This window comes from Papaver somniferum, chromosome 4 (genome assembly GCF_003573695.1).
Source record: "Papaver somniferum cultivar HN1 chromosome 4, ASM357369v1, whole genome shotgun sequence".
NCBI classification, from domain to species: Eukaryota; Viridiplantae; Streptophyta; class Magnoliopsida; order Ranunculales; family Papaveraceae; genus Papaver; species Papaver somniferum.
Window position 1 is genome coordinate 118,722,326 of NC_039361.1, and position 15,852 is coordinate 118,738,177.

Genomic DNA, 15,852 nt, shown 5'->3' on the forward strand with positions numbered 1-15,852 from the left:
ATCCTATGTCTAATGTGGATCACAATCCTTTTCTTATCCTTCTCTACGGATCTTTTAAGTTGTAACAAGTGAATCATCAATTGTGCATGGTACTACTACTATTAGTACAAAAAATAAAAGAACAGAAAAAGTAATTATATCCAGCAACAGAAAAAGAATAAAACAAACACTTGGATATAAAACCTCTGTGAGGGCAGGGAAGTGATAAGTTGGGGAAGAAAAGAAAGAAAGTATACCAACACTTGCTAGGCTGCTAGCAAATAGCAATGGAAGCTCTATGTACCAACACTAACCAATTTCATGCTCCTCTGTGTGATTCTTCTGGCATTGGTACGCCCATTAGCTATCTCTCTAAAACCTTGCTCACTCTTCTCCAAAACATTAAGAACAAGAGCAAACATTATCTCCACAACTTCAAGATACCCATCTCTAAGAATTTCTGCATCTTCTCCTGCTTCTTCAACAGAGACTGCTACTGCAGTTTCTGCTGTACCTTCTGAAATGAAGGCTTGGGTTTATGGAGAGTATGGTGGCATTGATGTTATCAAGTTTGACTCAAAAGTTTCAGTTCCTGAAATCAGTGAGGACCAAGTTCTACTCAAGGTTGTTGCTGCAGCACTCAATCCAGTTGATGGAAAGAGAAGACAAGGAAAATTTAAAGCAACTGATTCCCCTCTACCTGTAAGTTTTTTTTCTGGATTTCTGAAATTCTTCTAGTTTGCTTCTACTTGGGATCTTGCATGATGCATAGGTAAGTGCGCCATAATTTGTGAGGGGACAATGTTGAATTTTATTGTAGTTGACTAGTTTCTATCAAGTCTTTAAAAAAAGTGCCATACATGGACAGAATCACACCATGAAAGGCAAAAACTCAAACTCTCTTGCCTCTCTATTAGTTATTAGGTACAAAATGCCAATTGAAATCAAAGTTTAGTGTAGCATCCTGCCTAATCTATGTAAGCATGACTGGGTACTCAATTGCTGTGACCACTGCATAAGATGGATTTATTCATTTATTAAACGGGAGTTTCTGTGTAGACTGTTCCGGGCTATGATGTTGCTGGTATAGTTGTTAAAGTTGGAAGCCAAGTGAAGAATTTGAAAAATGGCGATGAAGTATACGGAAACATAAATGAGAAGGCTTTGGAGAACCCCCACCAGTTTGGATCATTAGCCGAGTTCACTGCAGTTGAGGAGAAATTGTTGGCTTTAAAGCCCAAGAATTTGGACTTCAGTCAGGCTGCTGGACTTCCTCTCGCCATCCAAACGGCTTACGAAGGTCTTGAAAGAACGGGGTTATCGGCCGGTAAATCAGTTCTTGTTTTAGGTGGTGCTGGTGGAGTTGGATCACTGGCAATTCAGGTATCTTTTGCTGTTCGCTCCCTATGCTTTTTATGTGATTGTGTTGGATGGAACTAATAAATGAATAATTTTGTTTTCTTTCTGTACTTTCCGAGGAAAGCTGGCAAAGCAGGTATTCGGGGCATCAATAGTCGCAGCTACTTCTAGCACAGGGAAAATAGAGCTATTGAAAAGCTTGGGTGTCGATTTGGCCATTGACTACACCAAGGAAAATTTTGAAGATCTTCCAGAGAAATTCGATGTTGTGTTTGATGCAGTTGGTAAGATATTGGCAATCTCCTACAGTGATAATAATATATGAATTGAAGCAACAGTTTAAACCTTCAAGTTACTATATACATTTTCCTTTTTATATGAAACAGGGTAGTCAGATAAGGCGGTGAAAGCCATTAAAGAAGGTGGAAGTGTTGTGGTGCTAACAGGTGCAGTCACTCCACCCGGTTTTAGATTTGTAGTCACTTCCAACAGAGAGGTGCTAAATAAACTGAACCCATATTTGGAAAGTGGGAAGATCAAACCAATGATCGATCCCAAGGGTCCATTTCCATTCTCTCAAGTCGTGGAAGCATTTACTTATCTTGAAGCAGGCAGAGCTACTGGAAAGGTGGTTATACATCCGATTCAATGAGCTTTAAAATCGTGCATGATCAACATCTCTAACTGAAAGGGTACTACATAAGCATATATCTACTGAGTACCTTCATTCAGTTTCGTCCCACTCTGTCTTGTACTAGATTCGAGACGTGAATCATAATTAACCTTAAATAACATTTCCATTTGGGGGACAGGTCAGTTGAAAGTGGGCAATTACAAAGTTAGGATAGCCTGACTAGGTAAGTGTTGGAACAATTGCCGATTTCACACCTGCAAAACAGAGATTAAGACACAAAACAAAATGACGGCTGAGTCACGACCAGGTCGCTCTTTTTAGGACGTTTCGTGACTCTGCGGGCAAATAAATCATGCCATAATTAACGCAATTAAAACATAATTAAGTGCAGTAAAAAAAACGGTTTGAAAAACCTCCCAAGACCCCGCACAATAATATATATGCACAATCGTAGGGGAGGAATTCGATCCTCAGACCTAACCCTCCAGGCCCAAAATACTTAACCACTGGGCCAAACTCGAACTATTGATATAAATGTATAAAAGAATTAAAACATATATCCCAACAGTAAGTCTAGACGAATACGGCGGATGATATATGGTAAGTTGGGTTGCGCCGAAACCTGAAGGGAGCGGCCATACCCGTCCGTGTCTGTACCAATACCGATACGATACACCCCCGAACTGCTTCATCTCATTTTTGTGTACAACTAGATCAATTTAGCATGTACGGTCTGAACAGTTTATGGCAGTACATAGCTTTATATAGATATGAGATGAGCCTCGACTAATTCTAGACTTACCTAGTCAGGCTATCCTGTATTACAGGAGATGCAGCAATCAATACAACTAGAATACAAATAGATAAAACAACCATTGTAGCTCAATTGTTAAGTTAGTTAATGCACTATATTCCGTTTAAGCAGATGAACGTGTGACAATAGGTTGCTTCTTGGATTTCCAAGAAATGGCGCTATCACCAGTAAAATAAAATATCCAGTGGTAGACCGACTAGTGGTAGGACATCGAGCCCAATATGAATCAGTAAAACCTCGTAACTGTATAGAGCTACGAGAATGTGAACACATAAATCTCGAAGCCATCCACGTGTTCCAGATTGTGAACACATAAATCTCGAAGCCATCCACGTGTTCACAAACAATAATCGCATACATTCTAATTCTGAAATTGTACATCATATATGTAAAGGGGATGATTATATCGATTCATCGACTCTAAGCCTTCGGGCTTGTCGTTGTCTAGTCGAATATTATCATGAATAATGTTCGTATAAAAGGAGTAAACAGAGAATCAAACATAAATGTAAAGCACATGACGTTCAATGCTGAATGTAAAGTGCTGAAATATAAATGAGACAAAGATTTACGTGGTTCGACACTAAGGCCTACATCCACGGGGTTGGTGTTTCACTATGTATTGAATGATTACAAAGATAGTCAAATGACTTTAGAGTACACATAGGTCTGTGGAAGTAGGGGGATCACTTACTCTTCCTATTTCTCTCTCCCATATTCTCCTATCTTTTCTCTGGATCGGTCGACCTCTTATCTCTTAGTGGAGAGGGGTATTTATAGGGTTGGAACGTGGGTCCTACTTCTGAGGTGCCATTGTAATCTTATCTTCTTGTGCTTTGTTCCCATTACGCAGAGGTCTTCGGCATATGCTGCGGCCTAAGCTTGAATACGAAGGGTTATCCTCGCCTCTTACACGAGCTGATTGACACGTGTATATCTCTTTGGTATTTAATGCGGGTAGATGGATGTCTGCTCGTGTCAGACAAGTGTCTCTTTGTCTGGTCACATCTATGTCAGTCAAACTTCCTCTCATCCGTTGATCTGGGATCTTCCTCGGGATTGGGTGTATTAACACCCAAGGGGTATTATCTGGTGCTCCTCTAAGCCATCATACCTCTGTGATCCTCTGTCCCTGACCGTCAGATCTGCTGACCGGTGGCATCTTCTGATGAGATGCTTGTTATCATGTTTTGATATCTTGTTTTGCTTGCCTTCCACGTGTCTCTTTCTGTACACGTGGTGGATGATGAAAGGTGTACGTACAATTTTCCCCTCCTCTTCTCACTTGGGCGCATTTTTCAATTTAGAAGAAGAAAGGTCGTCCTACACGTTTTATCTCTCCTGAAATAACTTCCCCTATAAATACGGGCACGTTTTCCACTTTGCATTAACTTTCCCCATAACTGCTCCTTGGTACGAGGGACAATTATTGTCTTCTCTAGCTTTATAAATATGAAAGAGAATGTGAAAAAAAACTTTTATCCTCTTCTTTTAAGTGTTCATCCTTTCTTTGTTTTCTATTCTTGTTCTTTCGTCATTTATTATCGTCATTCTTGTGAGGAAGATAACAGCATTCAATTTTATGTCTCTTTCGCTCTCGACTGTTGTTGCCCCTGTATCGCAGACAACTATCTTTTGATATCTCCGATCCTCCTTTCTTCGACTGTGGTTGGTGCTTGTCGTCCTCTTCTATACAGGTATGGGGTTTTTCATTAGATGATCATCATTGATTTATCTATGTATCTACCCGTTTGTTTCCTGCTGCTGTATTCTTGGCTTTGTGATGAAGAACACACATGTCGAAGTATATATGCTTGCCCCTGTTCTTTGTTACAAAGTCTGTGAGTCTGTATCTAAGTATTATCCCTGGAGTTTGATGGAGTACTTCTGGTTATTTTTAGTTCTTAGGGTTTTTAATGTTTATCCGGATGAACCATCAATTATGTTTTTTTTTTTTTTTATCTTTAGTGATCTCCTCGTATTCTTCTCTAAACTGTTTTTGTGTTTCCTTGTAGATATGTCTGATCGTCCGCGGGCTCCTTACCAAACCCCGCCGTCTAGTCCGCCAAGATCCCCTCCGCGTCGAGATTCTGACAGATCTCCACTTGGGGAAGGTCCTTACAAGTATTCGCAATCGGATCCTCGGGGTCATAGGGTTTCATCTTCCTCTGGTGCGAAGGTTGTGCCTACTAGGAAAGGGGATGTGCCGAAGGGTCCTTTTGGGTCTAGGTATGCTGTTAACCGTGCCTCTTCTCGTCCTCGTGAAGATTCTAGGAGTACGCAGGCTCCCCCTCGTGATGACTCTAGGAATACGCGGGCTCCTCCTCCTCGAAATGAAACATTGGATGTTCCGCCCCTTCGTTCTATGGCTCCTCCTTCAGTGCCTCCGCAGAAATCTTTGCCGCCTCCTCCCACGGTTTCTTTCAAAGGGAAGTACTCCAAGGGTACTATGTCGAGAGCTGACCCGTCTAAAAATCTTCCTTCTAAAAGGAAAGCTTCGGAATTGAGTCCTACTTCTGATTCCGCAGACGAAGAAGAAACTGTCCCCGTGATACGCATCATTTCAGTTGGTAAGAAGAAGGTCACATTCAAGCATATTGATCTTGAGATGTTCAAGGAAAAACATGAGCTTCAAGCTTTTGAGGTTCGCTTCTATGCCCCTGACGATGATATCACTTACGAGCTCCTTGCTAAGTATCAGTTTGACGAGTTTCATCTATTGACTACGGTTGGAGCCTTCGAGGCGGGTCTAATGTTGCCCCTATATAAGTCGGGTGACTCCTTTTATTATGACGTGCTGGCTAGTCGCGAAGGCTCTTCCACAAACACTCATAATCGTTCCGTGTCACAACTATCTGGGAATTATCTTCGTGCACTGAAGGAATGTTACCAGCAAAGCAAGGGAGAGACTATGATGACCTGCTATGTTCCAAATCCTGCTGAGAGAGAGTGGTACACTCCTCAGAATTTTAACAGTTCCTTTGGGGATTATGTCAACAGTAGAAACCGTAAGCCGTGGAGTGTTAGTCTTCGTAACATTGCTTCTCCTCGTGGTGAAATTCGTCTTTTGAGTGAGGTGAGTGATGCCAAGCTGAAGTATGTTCCTGGTACTGAGAGATCTGCTAAACGGAAACTCTTTCCTGCTCGTGAAAGGATTAAGCGTGACCATGATTATGAATGGCATGCTACTGTTATTGAGGTAGTTGGTCCTTGGGCTTATGGCTGGATTCCTGGTCCGCGCGGTTGGCGTCCTTCTGAAAACAGCAAGCCTCGTGAAACTCCTTCTGCTCGTTATGGAGATTTCTGTCCTTGGCGTCCGAATTTCGCGGGCATGAATTTTCCTTACGCTCTTGATGTCGTTGATGGAGATGAGGAGGAGGGTTCTGGTGCTACCCATCCACCGAAGAGTGCTGCTGCTGCCAAGGTATAGTTTCTTCTTATATTCTCTATTCTATTTGCCCCTTTTTCCTTGCTTGAAATAATTTTCATTTTTGAAGTGAGGGAAAAAATGAGCCTTTGTGGGGATGTGTACTGGTTTATAGGCCCAAACAATCTTCTACTGTGGTTACCGATGAGGCTGAGGTTTATGAGGAGGTTACGAGTCCTGTAAAAGAAGGGTGTGCTGAGGATGAAGAAATGTTCGATGGAGAAGAGCGTACCGATACTTCTCACCCTGATGACGAAGGTGGTAATGGTGAAGAAGAAGTTTCCGCGGGTGGTGATGGTGAAGAATAAATTTTCGCGGGTGGTGATGGTGAGTCTGAGGGTAATATTACCGTTGGTGGTACTGGCGGGGGTGGATCTTCTCCTGTTGGCGATAATATTGTTGGTGTGGGTACTCTGCCCGTTATTTCCCCTGAATTTTCTTTTGGTAGGATATATTCCGCGGGGGAATCCTTTGATGTGAATGCTGCCATGGGTCTTGCCGAAGACTTCTCATTGCTTTCCCTAAATGATGATTGGGATGTTCTTGGGGATATTGGTAAAGAAGATGCCACCGGTCAGCAGGCTGAAAACGCCGGTGGTCATACTGAGGCTGGTGATGTCGAGACTTGCGCGAGTGAGGGGAGAACAACCAAAGGGAAGTCTGCGGTTGAATATCCTTCATAGGATTTCCCTTACTCGCTAATGCCTGAAGGCGAAGATGCCATTTTGGCTTGGCTTAAGAAGAAAAATCTGATGTTCGTCCCCAACCATGCCCCAGTGGTCCCTGGTGAGAAGAATTCTGACGCTTATACTCGCCAGATGATGCAAGTGTCTTCTGAAGTCCGCGTTGCTGAGATGTGGGAGAAAAATCTAAGAGTTTCAGAAGCTAACATAGTGGTTGACCCTCCATCCTCTGTTGCTGATATGATGGCCATAGCTGATGGGTACCAATATGGTTTTCCCCAGCAGCGTGTCTTAGAGGTAAATCCTTATACTGATTCCCTCATGATATACGAACATTGTATTCTTCGCGATATCCGATCCCTTGGGTATAATAATGTTTGTTGTTTGTGACATAGATGATGAGGAGCGAACATTGTAACCATGTTCTATACCAATTCTTTAAAGCAAAGTCTTTAAAGTTGGAGGCTAAGCTTCGTCATAGAGAAGAAGAACTATCTGCGGACGAGATGGAAATAAGTGAACTGAAGGGTCGCCTGAAGGAAAAGGAGCGGCTGGGTAATGCCGAGGAGAATCTCCGTTCGGAACTTGCTATAGTCCGCACAGAATTGGAGCAAGCTCGCAGAAATGTATCGTCCCTCACAGGTTCGTATTTTTTATTGGTCTTTTACTCCTCGTGATTCCCTATTTGTACTTTGGTGTTCTGTCTCAGTCTCCCCACCCTATCTTCAGTGGGTGGAGTCCTCGAGCTCATATGGCTTCGGAAAGAAAGGGAACGACAGAAATCCCGCATTGCATAATTGGTGGGTAAGTTGAAAAGCGAAGCCGTAAAGTGGAATGCTCGTGCTGATGAGCACAACGCCTTAGCAGCTGAGTGGCGTGAAAAGCGAACACTGATGGTTGATATGCAAAATAAGTACAATCATGACCGTCGTCTGTTTAATGGTACGCTGCTATGGACGCGTGACAACCTGCGTGATGCTCGAGGACATGCTTCAGACTTAGAGGCTAGAGTGCGCTTTTTGGAAGGAGAGTTACAACAAGCTCGTTCTTTCTTAGGCCTCGGGGTTAGGGATAGTATGCTGCATCTTTCTGAGGTAAGAGATAATGTTAGGGCTGAGGTTGGTGCTCTTAGTAAAGCCCTAGCAGCGTCTCGATCTGATGTTGCTCGCCAAGTGGAATCTGAAAGAGATCTTGAAGTGAATGTGTATCGACTCCATAAAAGGATGGGGGAGATGAATGACAAAGTCAACCATCTTCGTCACTTGGATTCAATGAAGCAGGTAGACTTAGACACGAGTCAATTTGCTCTTACGAACCTTCAAACGGATTATAAGAAACTATCCGACGAATATGACTTTCTTGATGAGGCTCGGGACGCAGTTGTTAATGAGTATGAAGAGGCTTCGGCTAATGTCGAAGGTATAACCTCGTTTTATCGAGTGTGATTCTGTTATTTCTTCGTTTTAACCCCTTGGTATTTCTTGTTTTCAGCACTCGAGGGACAGCTTCACGCAGCAAATGATGAGCTTAAAAAAACTCAATCTGCCTTAGTGCAGCAGGAAGGACAAGCCAACTATTTCAAAGGGTTGGCCGCGTCTCGTGAGGAAGCAGCAGAGATTGCCTCCAAAGAGGCGGAACGCCTATCTTCATTGCTGTCTCAGGCCAACCAGTGGACCGCTGTTATCACTTATAAAGCTCGATGTCAATTAGCTGAAGAGACCAACAAAGTCCTAGATAAGATTGAACTTGATCTTAAAGTCGAACATGGTCTTGTCAAGAATTATCCGCGTCGTCCCCTTCCCGCGCCCTTGCCTGGTTCTTCTGGGCCTTCTTCAGGTGGTAGCGTACCTTCATCTCGCAGAGACAACCCTGTTGATGGAGCTGTATCGTCCAAGTAGATTTCTTTTATTAGTCAGAGAAAGTTGATCCTTGTTGATTATATAATTTCGGATCATTTTTTGATGTGTTTCCTGCTTTATCTTATTTGCTGAACTTGTAATCAACTCTTTATGAAATGGATCATCCTTTTGGCATACCTGCGTTATCAATTCATTTTTATTTCAAGTATTGTGAAGTGTTAAACTAGAAATAACTTGCTTTGTAAAAATTTGAGAGTGTTTGGGTGCGACACCGAAGGTAAATACCTTTGTGATCGTCTCGAGACCTGTCACCCCGCCGGCGAATCCTGGGCCAGAGGATTCCCAAACGGTGGGGGCCGAGGCAACGTTCTAGGATATGGGATGCTTATTTGAAATATTTACATGCACCCATTCCGTCGACCCGCTGCCTTAAAATTGGTTGGGTATCTCTTTCTGCTGGGTGCCTTCCCCCTGGTCTTACACTCATAGACACTGATAGGGGTGCCCTGAGAGATTGTAGATTAACTACTTTCCCCAATATTGTTAATTTATTATGTAATGTACATGCGTTCACCCAGCGGGCCTTTTGACCATTTCGTTTGCTTGAAGATTTCCCAAAAAGTTTGTTTGATTGATAGGTTGAGGCCTGCTACTCCTCGTCCAGAGATAGAAACATGTAAAGCGGTTACGCTGCCTTCTTCTTCTGGTATTCTTCACGCAGATGCAAAGCTGCGCTGCTCCTATGGGTAGTACGGTTTGAGCCATTTAGCATTCCAAGGGTGCCGGAGGACCTCGCCTTTCAGATTGCGAAGATAGTAGGAACCGTTTCCCGCAATGTCGTGTATTATAAAAGGTCCTCCCCATGTAGGTGCTAACTTTCCCCATTTCTTCTCTCGTTGATACTGCGGGATTGTTCTTAGCACATACTGCCCTTCTACAAAATTTCGAAGCTTAACCTTTTTGTTGTACTCTCTCGCTAATCTCCGTTGATAATTTTCCATCTTTTGCAATGCTGCTTCCCTCCTTTCTTCCAGGTCGTCCAGTCTCTCTAACATCATGTCTGTTGTGAGATTTTTCTCCCATGCTTCGGTCTTTGTGGTTGGCATGAGGATCTCTGTTGGGATGACTGCTTCAGCTCCATAAGTGAGGAGAAATGGGGACTCCCCAGTGGCAGATCTTCGTGTTGTCCTGTATGCCCATAATACATTGTGTAGCTGTTCACACCATCGCCCCTTGTGTTCGTCTAATTGCTTTTTGAGGATAAGGGCGAGGGTCTTGTTAGTAGCTTCCGCTTGTCCGTTGCTTTGAGGGTATATGGGGGTGGACTTGTTTTTCCTTATTTTGAAAGTGTCGAAGAGCATGTCTATGTTTTTCCCCTGTAATTGTTTACCATTATCGGACACGATTTCCGCTGGTATGCCGAACCTGCAAATAATGTTTTGGAATATGAAAGTAAACACGTCCACGTCTCTGATCCTGGCTAAGGCTTTGGCTTCCACCCATTTACTGAAGTAGTCCGTGGCTACTATCAAAAATCGTCTTTTCCCTGATCCTTCGATGAAAGGCCCAACGATATCTATGCCCCATTTTGCAAATGGCCATGGACTATCCACAGAATACAACGTTGTTGCTGGTGCGTGTATCTTTTTGGCGAAACGCTGACATTATTCACATCGCCGGGACATTCTTGCAGCATCTTGTATCATTGTGGGCCAGTAATATCCTTGCATTTTTGCTTTGTCGGCTAGTGATCTCATGCCGCTATGATTCCCTGCGTCACCATAATGGATGTCGTTTAGAATTCGATGCCCCTCTTTCCTGGATAAGCAACGTAGTAACGGTCCGAGGACAGATTTCTTGTACAGGACCCCATCCCGAAGATCATATCTTCCTACTTTGGAGAGTATTTTCCTGGTTTGTTTATGATCCGCGGGTAAGGTTCCATCCTTGAGAAACGCATGGATCATCATTCTCTAATCATCTTCGTTGTTGAAATCTTTGTCTTGATTTGCTCTTGACAGGATATCTTCTTCGTCAAAATCGTTGCAGATGTCTTCTCCCACCTGATCTTCGATATTTTCTTCCACTGTATCTTGATTTGTAGCAAAGGAAAATTGTGATGCAATCGAAGGCTCGTATACCCTTGTTATTTTGATAGCTTCGATATTCTTGTCCTTCAGCATGGATGATATATATTCTAGGGCATCCGCGTGCCTGAGATCCCTTCTGCATAAGTGCCGGAACTTGATGTTCGGAATTTGTGATGCCAATGTTTGGACCAAGGCCATGTAAGCTGAGAGGGTGTCGTCGTACACATTGTATTCGAGCCCTATTTGTCGTATGACAAGCTGCGAATCACTTTTCAGTCTTACATCAGTTACCCCCATCTCTATTATCAAGCGGAGGGCATGTACGACTGCCTCGTATTCGACGATGTTGTTAGTATGCTCTTTGAATTCTAACCTGAGTGCCTGTACGATCCTTTCTCCAGTTGGGGTGGTGATGACAATGCCTATTCCTGCCCCTTCCTTATTTTTGGAACCATCAACGAAGACTTCCCATCTTCTTTGACTCGCGGGTTCGAGGACATCAACTTGATCCTTGCTTTCCTCGTCGGCTTCTGGTATTCCCCTAATCTCTTCATCGTTGTCCAGGGGGAGGTCTGCTAAGAAATCCGGTAATACTTGGGATTTTTGGGAATGTTGAATTTCATGAATGATGTTGAATTGGTCCAGGTGGGTGTTCCACTTGGCTATTCTACCTACTTTTCCCGCGCTTTTGAGGACTGCTTCCAGTGGTGCTTTGCATGGGACGCAGATGAAGTGAGTTAGGAAATAGGTTCTCAGCTTTTGAGTAGCCCATACTAATACCATGATGAGTTGTTTGATCTTCGTGTAATTCCTTTCCGCAGAATTGAGGGTCTTGCTGACATAATAGATAGGTTGTTCTATCTTCGTATTGGTTTTGACCAACACTGCGCTAACTGCGTCTTCTGTCGCTGCTATGTACAATGCCAAAACCTCATCAGGATCAGGCTTCTGCAGGATTGTAATTGAATCCAGATATCCTTGATTCTTTGGAAGGCTTCTTCGCATTCTGCGGTCCATTCAAACTTACTCCCTTTTTTGAGAATATTGAAAAAATGTTTGCATTTGTCCGAGGATCGGGCAATAAATCTGCCCAAGGCTGCTAAGGACCCATTGAGCTTTTGCACTTCTTTTAAATTCTTCGGAGATGGCATTTCCACTATGGCCTGAATCTTCGCGGGGTCTACCTCAATACCCCTTTTTGTTACCAGATATCCGAGAAATTTCCCTGAGGTGACACCGAAGGTGCATTTTTCTGGATTTACTTTTATATGATGTTTCCTCATTGCTTCGAAAATATCTCTCAGGTCCTGGTGGTGATCTTTGCGCATCCTACTTTTGACGAGCATGTCATCAACGTAGACTTCTAGGGTACTACCAATCCATGGCCTGAAGATAGCATCGACCATTCTCTGGTAAGTTGCCCATGCGTTTCGAAGTCCAAAGGGCATTCTAGTGTAGAAATAAAGGCCATGCGGGGTGTAGAATGCTGTGTGTTGTTGATCTTTTTATGCCAGGGATACTTGGTTGTAACCAGAATATCCGTCCATGAGTGACATCTCTTCGTACCCTTCCACTGCTTCAACCAGTTGATCTATGATCGGTAGGGGATATCTGTCTTTTGGACATGCATTGTTGAGGTTAGTAAAGTGGATGCATATCCTAAACCCTCCATTTTTCTTAGGAACGATGACCATGTTGGAGATACATGTAGGGTATTTGACTTCCTTGATGAAGCATGCTTCTAGTAGTTTCCTAAGTTCTTTTTCCACTGCCTTATGATACTCTGGTGCAACTTTTCTTATTTTCTGCCTGAAAGGTGGCGTGCCTGGTTTGATGCGCAGCTCGTGTTGGATTATTTTTGGATCAATCCCCGGCATGTCTCCTAACTTCCAGGCGAATACATCCGCGTATTCTTTAAGTAATTTGGTTAAGGAATCTTCTCTTTATTCGTCCATTATGGTCCCTACTTTGATCATCTTCGGGTTTTCTTCCGTTCCTATGTTGATTTCTTTTACGGGCTCCACTGGTGTGAACACTGGCTTCGGGTTCCCAAGGACTAGGACGTTCTTTAAATGCTATTTGGTATGTTTCTGTCCTTCGTTGGCTGCTGAAGTACTTGCCTCTGTGTTAAGGACATTATCATCTTTTGTCAAGCCCTTCCTGCGATTTCCTTGAGGAACAGGTCTATGGCCTTTTCTTTCGCAGCTTCTTTATTTTTGATCCTTCGGGTTTTTCGCTGCTCTTCCTGTTCGTTGTTGATACGATCCTGAGTGGCCTGGCACTCTTTTGCAGAGACCCGATCTCCCTTGATTTCCATTACTCCCTCGGGTGTAGGGAACCTGAGATATTGGTAGTAAGTTGCTGCCACTCCCTTGAGTTTATGTACCCACTTTCGTCCAATAATGGCGTTATAGGGGGATGGGGAGTCTACCACGCTGAATCGTGTTTCTACTTTCATGGGCCCGGCGTTCACCTGCAACACGATGTCTCCCACTGGCTTTGTGGGCGCTCCATTGAACCCGTAGATGGTGTAATAAGAGGTCATCAGCTTTTCATCATGGAGCTTCATCCGTTTGAAGGCGTCGTAGAATATAACGTTCACTGAGCTTCCCCCGTCGATGAGGATCTTTTTGAGGTTACATCCGGCCACTGGTAGTGTGAGGACCAAGGGATCGTTATGGTTTTCCATATCTTCTTCGATATCTTCAGTATCGAAGATGATAGGTGCGTCCATCCACTCTTCGTGCTCGTCCACCTCTACGCCATCAATCTTAAATAATTCGCAGTGGTCTTCGAATTGCTTTCGTAGCCTCTTTACTATCTGCGCTGTAAGTGAGGGCCCTGCGGCTTCGGAACACGAGATGGTGTTGCTTGTGCGGTTTCCTTCTGGAAGTTGGACTTGCTTGGTTCAATTGGATCTGTCCTAGGTGACTTCCTTTCGTATGTATTGCTTGAGTTCGCCAGTATCAATCAATTTTTGGATCATTATTTTGAGGTTTTTGCATTTCTCGGTCTGGTGTCCATTGAAGCAATGATACTCACAGTAATCTTTAGACTTCTCGGTCCTTGGGGGTTGTTTTCCCTTAGACCACAGCCACTCCAAATTTTCCCTTCCTTTGATCTGTCGCAAGATCCGTGCGTAGCTATCATTGAGCTTCGTGTAAACCTAATCTTCGAATTTTCGATCGTCTTTTCGTCGTTCATCTCTTCGTTCCTTCCTATCTTCGTGCGGTCGTTCCACTGAGCTATTTCTTTTGGCCCCGCTGGTTTGGTCTGCGGAATTGGCACGGTGATACCTCTGCGTTTGTGCCCTCGGGTTCTCACGCTGGATTTCTTCAAGACGAGCATACTTCTCAATAATTATTCGAAGATACCCTTCTGTCTTAGGTACGCTTCCGTGGATCTCAACAAATAGTGGACTCATTCGGTCTAATCCCCACTTGTAGCAGTTGATGCTCACTGCGGGATCCACACTCCCTATGGATTGGCAGATCTTGTGCCATCTGTTGGTGTATTCCCTCGTGTTCTCCTTGTAACCAATTGCCAGAGAAAAAAGTTTATCCATTCCGGTGTTGACAGCTTTGTTGTACATGTAGGTTCTCAAGAATTTCTCTGCGAGTTGATCGTAGGAGTTGATGGAATCAGGTGGCAGGTTTTCAAACCAAGACAAAGCCGATCCCTTCAGACTTGATGGGAAATACCTACAGAAGACGGCGTCGTTTTGACTCCATCGGGCTAAGATACGATTATAATACCGGATATGTGCCGCGGGATCACTGGATCCGTCATAGCATTCAAAAGTTGGGACAGGGCAATTTAACGGAATGGGGGTATTTGCCAGGCGATGAGTTAGAGGAGTGGAATTGGCCTCTTTCATCACCTCTTCAAGCCTTCCTCCGCCTTGTCTGGCTTTTAACTGCCTGATCTCAGCCATCATCTCATCATGCAGCTCTTCCATTGCGCGGTAATGTCCCACGTTCTCATGCTCAGTTGAGAGTTTCTTTCTTCGATCTTCACTGTCATAATAGTCTAAGTCTTCGGCGGCATATTCCGGATCGGATGCACTGCTTCCCCTAGCGGAATTTGCTAGGATGATTCTTCGGTCTCGATTAGGCTCTGGTGCCTTAGAATTTGCTTCGTCCAGTTGTTGGCTAGTCTTCGTGCTTTGGGCAATCCTATCTTTCAAGTCTTGGTTCTCTCTGGCCAGAAGAGCTACGACATCTGCGTAGACCTGCTGGCTCTTTTTCAATTCTTCGAGCTCTACCATCAGTCGGTGGGACTGGTTTGATCCCTGATTGGGAGTTCCGACTTGTACCCCTGCGGCCATAGTTCCCCCTTCGTCTACTGTGTGTATTAAGGGTGGTAGAGGATCAACTTCAATTGTTGGTATCTCCAAGTTTGGTCCCCTCGGTTGAGCTTCCACCCGCGGTACTAAAACCACTGATATGGTTTGATTCTGACCGTTGGTTGACGGCATTCCGAAGACTGGTGGATGTGCGGGCTGATGTGTCATAGATTCTGCCACCCCTTCTCTTTGTTGATGGATTTGGTTTGAAACCAAAGTCTTGTTAGCTTCTGTAGCCTGGAGGGCCGCAACAGTTGCGTTGTTCTTTGTGGCTGCTGCTTTGAGAGCCGCGGCTGCAATGGAGTTAGTGTTCATAGGTGAGGTGATTTCCGCAGCATCCTGCCTCTGAGTAGCTGTTTTAGCTTAGTCTCCTTTCTGCTTGCTTCGGATCATGACCGGGGTAATCCTCGGTGTCTCCTTTGATGAGGCCTTGGTTTTTCCTGCCTCTAGTATCTTTTCCATTTTTAGTCCTTTTCTGCATAGGGGAATAAATAAAGAGAACCAAAGATATCCACGAGGATCGGGTTAGTGCCATTCGTATCCGCAAAATTTGTGGAATAAAAGGAAATGAGCTGCCCAAGGGCCTTAATAAAAGAGAAACATAAAGACTCCATCGGTCTAGTTTTCGCAATACAAATCCTCTAATAAACAATCATGGACCT

At 44.0% G+C, this 15,852-nt stretch overlaps 1 protein-coding gene across 1 annotated transcript; it reads left to right on the forward strand.

Moving 5' to 3' along the window:
• Positions 1-130: 130 nt before the first annotated feature.
• On the forward strand, positions 131-2,145 carry LOC113276441 (2-methylene-furan-3-one reductase-like). The gene is made up of 4 exons (XM_026526042.1): positions 131-681; positions 1,039-1,362; positions 1,463-1,622; positions 1,725-2,145. Exons 1-4 carry the CDS (start codon positions 301-303, stop codon positions 1,727-1,729), a joined length of 870 nt encoding a protein of 289 aa, XP_026381827.1. The 5' UTR covers positions 131-300; the 3' UTR covers positions 1,730-2,145.
• Positions 2,146-15,852: the final 13,707 nt, after the last annotated feature.

What these genes read in the sequence shown, in the direction of transcription:
- LOC113276441 (XM_026526042.1), top strand. Translation starts at nt 301, where the DNA reads ATGCTCCTCTGTGTGATTCTTCTGGCATTGGTACGCCCATTAGCTATC. An exon ending in CAACTGATTCCCCTCTACCT is followed by an intron (nt 682 to 1,038) that starts GTAAGTTTTTTT and finishes GTTTCTGTGTAG; the next exon opens with ACTGTTCCGGGCTATGATGT. An exon ending in TTGGATCACTGGCAATTCAG is followed by an intron (nt 1,363 to 1,462) that starts GTATCTTTTGCT and finishes TTCCGAGGAAAG; the next exon opens with CTGGCAAAGCAGGTATTCGG.